A 7517-nucleotide genomic window follows, 5' to 3' on the forward strand; every position below is an offset into this window, starting at 1 on the left:
ATTTGTAAAACACTATTCAAGTTGTCCTTTCATTTTACAAACACTTATGGAGCACAGAGAGCAAAAGGAAAATTTTTTTTATCTTGAAATTAACAGAATAAAAGGCCTTGTTTTTCAACAAGAAAACAACTGTAAACAATAAAGCCTGAAATAATAATTGTAATAATTATTACAGTAATTAAGAATTATTACAGTAATTACTATAACAATGACTGTAATAATTCTTAATAAAACTTAAGCTTAGGAAAAAAGACTAGAAACGTATCAATAACTTGTGTATTTTTTCTATAGTACAAGGTAAACTATACTAATAGATTATTTTGTGCTATACAGAAATCTAAAGAAAACAAGGATATTCTAAGAAAAAAATATTTTAGGAGTTAGGTATGCCCAACTTCCAGCAAAATGCCTTTTTCCTTGTACAAAGCCAGGCTACAACCCACACCTGGGATATGCTGAACAGAAGTGGACTTGAACCATTAAAATATACTGGGCACACTGGCGTGCACCTATAATCCCATCTATTCAGGTGGCTGAGGCAGGAGGATCACCTGAGCCCAGGAATTTGAGTCTAGCCTGGGCAATATGGCAAGACTGTAACTCTAAAGTTAAAAATAAAATGAGAAGTAGTGGCAAGACGAAGATGTTGCCCGGGCTGGTCTTGAACTCCTGGGCTCAAGTGATCCTCTTGCTCCTAGCCTCCCAAAGTGTTGTGATTATAGGCATGAGCTACTGTGCCCAGCCAAGATTATTTGTGTGTGTGTGTGTGTGAGTGACAGAGGGAGGGAGAGGGAGGGAGAGAGAGAGGGAGAGAGAGGGGGAGAGAGGGGGGAGAGAGAGGGGAGAGAGAGGTGGGGGGGAGAGAGAGAGAGAGAGAAAGAGAGAGAGAGAGAGAGAGAGAGAGAGAGAGAGAGAGAGAGAGACAGGGTCTCACTCTGTTGCCCAGGCTGGAGTGTAGTAGCGACTCAGGTGATCCTCACACCTCAGCCTCCCCAGTAGCTGAGACTGCAGGTGTACAACCACCACACCTGGCTATTTTTTGTATTTTTGTAGAGACAGGGTCTCACCATGTTGCCCAGGCTTGTCATGACCTCCTGGGCTCAAGTGATCCAGCTGCTCTGGCCTCCTAAAGGCTGGTATTACAGGTGTGAGCCACCTACGCCTGACCTGAGATGATTCCTTTTTTTAAAGACAGACATATGTTCTCTAAATCCCAGGACAACAGAATTTATAGCAATTTTTGATCCAAACAAACAATGACAATTCTTTATTTAATTGGTAGTAAGTTTTAAGAAATTAGTTATCCTAAAAAAACTGTACAAGTTGACTAACAAATATTTTTTTAAAATATCAGGCCGGGCGCGGTGGCTCAAGCCGGTAATCCCAGCACTTTGGGAGGCCGAGATGGGCGGATCATGAGGTCAGGAGATCGAGACCATCCTGGCTAACACGGTGAAACCCCATCTCTACTAAAAAATACAAAAAACTAGCTGGGCGAGGTGGCAGGCACCTGTAGTCCCAGCTGCTCGGGAGGCTGAGGCAGGAGAATGGCGTGAACCCGGGAGGCAGAGCTTGCAGTGAGCTGAGATCCGGCCACTGCACTCCAGCCTGGGTGACAGAGCGAGACTCCGTCTCAAAAAAAAAAAGAAAAAAAAATCCATAGATGTACATACATAAGGGAGTCTACTGCTTTAACTTTGTATATCTGATATCAGCACAGATATTACAACTATGCACTTTGGCAAGAAGAAAGTTGCTTCTGAAACTGCCTCTTCGAAACATTCATTTTAAAAAAATTATCTCTTTTTTTTGGTAGACAGGATCTCACTCTGTTGCCCAGGCAGGAACATAGTGGTAGAATCATAGCTCACTGCAGTCTCAAACTCCTGGGCTCAAGTGATCCTCCTGCCTCAGCCTGCTGAATAAGTAGGACTATAGCTATGTGCCACTACACAAAGCGAATTATTTTTGGAGAGACGGGGTCTCAATTTGTTGCCCAGGCTGGGAGTCATCTTCCTGCTTTACCCTTTCAAAATGCTGGGATTACAGGTGTGAGCCACTGAGCCTGGACTAAAATTGTCTCTTTAATACAACTTCTGCTTGTTTTTACGTAAACTTACGCATTCATTTGATGGAATCAAAAAAGCACTTTTTTCTTTAATGCTTTTAATAGCAATCTGGCAATATCTATCAAAATATATATATATACATACTCTCCACTGACAGGAGTTTATCCTACTTATACAAGCACATGTAAAAAGGATGCTCACGTTTCTAACAGTAATAGAAACAAGCTAAATTATCAACAGAGGTCAATTTAAAAATTATATTCACCCAACAATAGAATACAATATAGCTATGGGCTGCACAGGGTGGCTCATGCCTGTAATCCCAGCAAGTGGAGTAGGATGTGCAGTAAATGGAAAGTTTTAATCCTGTTTTAAATCCATTCTGCCAATCCATCCTTTCATTGGGGAGTTTAATTAATTTACATTTAAGTTATTGATAAGTAAGGACTATTACTATTTTATTAATTGCTTTCTGTATGTCTTACGGCTTTTTTGTTCCTCATTTCTTCCCAGTGAGCACAAACAAGTCTTTAAAGAAGTCTAAGTATAAATGAGAGAAGAGGTAAGAAGGTAATTAGGAGAAAATGTGGAGTCCAGGGATTATTTAAAACAGGAAAACTTGAGCATGTTCAAATACTGATTAAGTTGGCCAGGCACAGCGGCTCCTGGTTGTAATCCCAGCACTTTGGGAGGCCAAGGTGGAGAATTACTTGAAGCCAGGAGTCCAAGATCAGCTTGGGCAACATAGGAAGACCACGTCTCTTAAAAAAACAGAACAAATACGGTGAAACCCTGTCTCTACTTAAAAAATACAAAAAACTAGCCGGGCGACAAGGCGGGCGCCTGTAGTCCCAGCTACTCGGGAGGCTGAGGCAGGAGAATGGCATGAACCCGGGAGGCGGAGCTTGCAGTGAGCTGAGATTCGGCCACTGCACTCCAGCCTGGGTGGCAGAGCAAGACTCCGTCTCAAAAAAAAAAAAAACAAAACAAAACAAAACAGAACAAAACCAAAAGTAATCAAGATGACTGAAAATGGGAGAGAACAAAGATAGAGGAGTAAGAGGGGACAATGGACAGAAAAGATAACTGAGAAAGCAGGAAAAGATGGGGAGATACACTTCCTCCCCTGTAAAAGGAGAAAGGAAGAAAGTAAATGTTGAGCTTCCCTGGGGGTGTTTCCTAATTCCTCATTTGGTGTATTTACACATTTTCTAGTAAACTCAATTACTTGGTTTCCGGATTCATTAACAACAGAGTAGAAATAGTCGATCAAAAACGATAGAAGAGCTACTACAGACAAGTGATCAGTAAGAAGTAAAAATTTTCATTTAATAGTTATTAAATATCAGAGAGGAAAAAAACCTTTAGCAATTTGGCAGTATCTATTAAAATACAAAATGTACATATTGTCTGACCAATTCAATTTCCGTGAGTGTATCTTATAGAAATAACTATAAAAATTTACCAATATATTTTTAATTACAAAAAAAAAAAGAAAAAAGGGAACACAATGTTTTGCAACACAGGACTAGCTAAATGAATTAAAAGTACATCTGTAAGCTATACAGTGAGGTAATATGCAACCATTAAGATTTGAACTAAATGTTGGGGCATGCAAAGATACTCAGAATATCACTTTAAATGATAGATAACTGCAAAACAGTTTTACAGTATATTTTTAGTATGATCCCATTTTGTATTACATACATGTGTATGTATGTGTGCATGTGCATATGTTATAAATAGTATACTATTTAGTACTATACTAAACAATTATTAGTATAATATTGGTACTATACTAAAACATTTATTGGTATAAATGTTTGTATACTATTATACTATATTAGTATAGCATTATAAAAATTATTGGGACACTTTAGCATAGTATTATAAAATACTGTAAAACTGTTTTGCAGTTCATGTGTGGAGAAAGGACTGAAGGTCTGAAAAGAAATACCAAAGTGTTAAAAGTTGTTTTATTTTAAACATTTCTATAATTTGAATGTTTCTATAATTTAAACATTTCTATAATTTGAATGTACTAGAGATACACATAAAACTTCAACTATTGGAAAAACAACAATCAAATATGGAAATAAATAACCAAATAAACATATTACCTGTTGGATAAAACACATAGTTCTTTTAAACTTGGAGCCATGGAATGATCTTTATAATTTTCTCGAGAGAAAAATGTCTTAAGGCCATTTTTTGGGGAAATATCCCTGTGAAACAAAGTAATTTACTTACATTTGACAATTCAAAATCTCATGCTAAGACACATAATGGCACAATTGTAACTTATAATTTCATACTTTCTTACCCCCCATCCCCAGACAATCTCTCCTTACTATGTTTAATTTCATATACCAGATCTGTGGGCTTAGAATTGTTACTTCTTGATAGCTTTAAACTCAGGCCCATTATGAAATTCTCCAGCTCCAATAATCAGCCCTGCATTTTCTTCAGTACATAATTAAATAAATGTCACACAGACTGGAGAGTTAAAGATAGAAAAGACTGAAGTATAATCAAGGGTCTGTCAAAGGCTGGCCTCACTTCCGGCTCTAGGACATAACATTAAGATATTGGTTGCTGAAAAGAAAATACTTCTCAACTTATTTTTGTTTCATGCACTACTGTGCTGAACCAAAAGACACTACAAAGACTAAATATCCTACCTATTTTGTTTACTTTGGCAAATGGGATAAATGGTTTGCTAAAACCACCTCAAAGGTGATATGATTTTTCATAACACCATAATTAATTTAGAGACAAACATATATTCAATGCTTTCCATATAGTTAGGCATCCAAAAATGCTGTTTGAATGAAGGAATTAAAAATTTGAAAACACTGAATCCATTAATCTAGGGAGGACAAAGGTCAGTAAAATTCTGTGGAAAAGGATAATTCCAAGGGCTACAATATGGTGCAAAGGTTCAAAACCACAACTGGTTCCACAACACCAGCGGTATATAAGATCATCTGTGCTACATCTGAACGCATACTTTATAGCATTGGCAAGGAATGCAAATGGGCATACTTCTTATCTAATCAAATGCTAACTTCTGGGTGTCCTAGTGCCCAAATAGGATATTCTAGCATATTTGCACCATACTCTTCTTTTAACTGTTCTTAAAGGCATTTATCCAAAAAACTATACTACGGTATTAATGGTAAAATTAGAATGTCTTATTTGCTATGTACCACTATAGTTTCTTATTATCTTGTTGTGGTATTGTATCTGTGACATCTCAATAAATTCTTAAGTTTCTGCACATCATATAAAAACAAAGTCAAGGGCCTCAGGGATTGAGCTCCCTGGGGACGGGAGTATTGCTAGCAATAAACAAGTACTTATTGAACATACTGACTTAATACTCTGAGTCAGGTACTATTTTAATACTCTTTGTAACCATTTATAACAGTTGATCCTTCTTGGCTGGCTCAGTAAATGTGTGTTAAAATGAACTAAATCAGCACATGTATTAGCTAGATGTCTACAAAACCACTATAATATTTAACCAGGCTCTCTATTTGCAAAGTTCTCATACACTTCTAAAACAGTCTATGCATTTATATTATCATTTGATATAGATTTCAATATAACAAAAAGCATGTCTATTCTTAAAGAGGATCTTTTTTATTATTTGCATGGAAATGGGCAAGGTTCTTGGACACAAGAATATTCCAGAATCTCTCCTTCTAGAGACCAGCAATAAATACATGAGAGAGACCTTCAGGAGATCAGCAATAAATACCTGAGGGAATTATACCTAAAAATAATGAGTGCTGAATTGTTCCAATATAGGAATGGAAGTGTAGTCAGCCATAACTCTAGCGTTCAGTATGCGAGGATGAGGATAACGTAAATTCGGAAACCTTAAACTTGTATCTTCTGTTTCCTCCAAATCTCTCTATGCCAGGAATCTATTTTCTTATGTCAACCATCAGCCCCACTACACTCCTCTTCAGCGGATTACAAAGTAGCTACAACTCACCAATTCAGTCCTGGTTCCCTTATGACCATCTTGGAGCTCATCTTTCTAGATTTCTGCTTCACTCTAGCTCACAGTTCACAGCTACCTGGCTGCGAAGGCTCCAACAGAGGCAGGATCCCTCCAGAACTTACTCAGCTGAGGAAAAACAAAAGGCCAAGATCAAAAGCAAGTGATTGGCTAGGCTAGCTGCTGTTAGGTGAGGAAGAATCTCTCCCTAAATATCTACCCTCAACAGGCTGTGGCACCTAAAACAGAATACAGCAGACCCAAGGTTCTCTGTGGCAGAGCAGCAATGACGATACAGGACGAGCTCTTTTCCATTTAATCTACGCCGGGAGTGTTCCTCTTAGGACACCCACTATGGAAATAAGAGCTGAAACAGAATGGTGTTCTCATTGCTTACATACTAGGCCACTTGACGGCAGGGAACTGGAAGTCAACTCAGTTTTCTATTCCGTTACTGCCAAAATAAATCTTGCTTTTGTTTTCCCGACCATGCTTTGTTTTGGGGCAGATTCTGGCAGGCACCGCATGACAAAAGCTACCTCGACATCAGGAAACTTAGGCCTTTCAGAGAACCTCACATTTGAGGAGACTGAGGTCAACTTAAGTGACATTTCACAAGATCACTTACAGACATCATCAGGACTACAAATCAGGCTTGATGTCTTCATGTTCAGTATTTCTCCTGTGATCCCAGGCAGACTGATAAAGTGACAAACGAGAACCTAGTCAAATTTAGGAGTCGGTTTCTCGGCACCGGACGGGCCCGACCGGCTCCCACTTAATCTACTACCTCTCACACTTCGACCCAGTGTGGAGCCGGGGGGAAGAGTCGATGAAGGCAAAAGAAACGGCTGAGGGAAAGGGGACGCAAGGAGAGGGGAAACAAGGTTCCAGAAAGGCAGGTAAAAGGGCAAGCAAAGCAGGGGTAGGAGCCGCGCAGAGCCAGGAGCAAAGGGTCCTGGCCCGGCCGCCATGTTCCCTCCTCCCGCCCCTGCATGAGGACTCCCGCTGGCCCGGCAGCGCCCTCCCGTCCGCGTCTCGGCTGCAACACAGCCTTTCCGCCCACCTCATGGTCCGCGGCGGCTCTTGCCCAGGCCGCAGCCACGCACCACACACGCTCCACCCCACTCCTCACATTGTCGCGCGCGCCCGGGAAAGACCATATTTAAAGGACGTGGACGCGCCGACTCGGCTCTGCGTGATGACGTCACCAGCGACATAGTGGGCGGGGCCTTGCGTCCGGACTGCAGCTCACCTTTTTCACTCCCGCCACGCGCGCTCTCTGTGGTTCTGGCAGCGAAGGGCGAGACTGGGCTCCCCAGGCGGAAGTGGTTGGAGGCTGCATGTTTTCCTAGAAAGTCCTCGACCTTCGTCGGGGAGAGGAGGGGAGTGATTGGAAGGAGGACAAGCGGCAAGTGCAGTACTGGAAAGACCCAAAC

The 7517-nt window shown here is 40.5% G+C and overlaps 1 protein-coding gene across 5 annotated transcripts in view; it reads right to left on the reverse strand.

Annotated features, from left to right (window-relative positions):
* ICE2 (interactor of little elongation complex ELL subunit 2) overlaps positions 1 to 7303 on the reverse strand; it is a 59636-nt gene extending 52333 nt beyond the window's left edge. For 3 of the 5 annotated variants that reach the window (XM_017864543.1, XM_017864528.1, XM_017864547.1), the window contains exons 1-4: positions 7145 to 7259; positions 6707 to 6777; positions 6073 to 6207; positions 4190 to 4294 (exon numbers count right to left, since the gene is read on the reverse strand). In XM_017864543.1, the coding sequence (XP_017720032.1) occupies positions 4190 to 4207 (18 nt within the window). In that variant the 5' untranslated portion in view covers positions 4208 to 4294; positions 6073 to 6207; positions 6707 to 6777; positions 7145 to 7259. Of the gene's footprint in view, positions 1 to 4189; positions 4295 to 6072; positions 6208 to 6706; positions 6778 to 7144 lie in introns of all 5 variants that reach the window. The other 2 variants (XM_017864535.1, XM_017864522.1) reach the window with 2 other exon arrangements.
* Positions 7304 to 7517: the final 214 nt, after the last annotated feature.

The sequence above is a fragment of the Rhinopithecus bieti genome, unplaced genomic scaffold, assembly GCF_001698545.2.
Source record: "Rhinopithecus bieti isolate Rb0 unplaced genomic scaffold, ASM169854v2 scaffold_2723, whole genome shotgun sequence".
Lineage (NCBI taxonomy): Eukaryota > Metazoa > Chordata > Mammalia > Primates > Cercopithecidae > Rhinopithecus > Rhinopithecus bieti.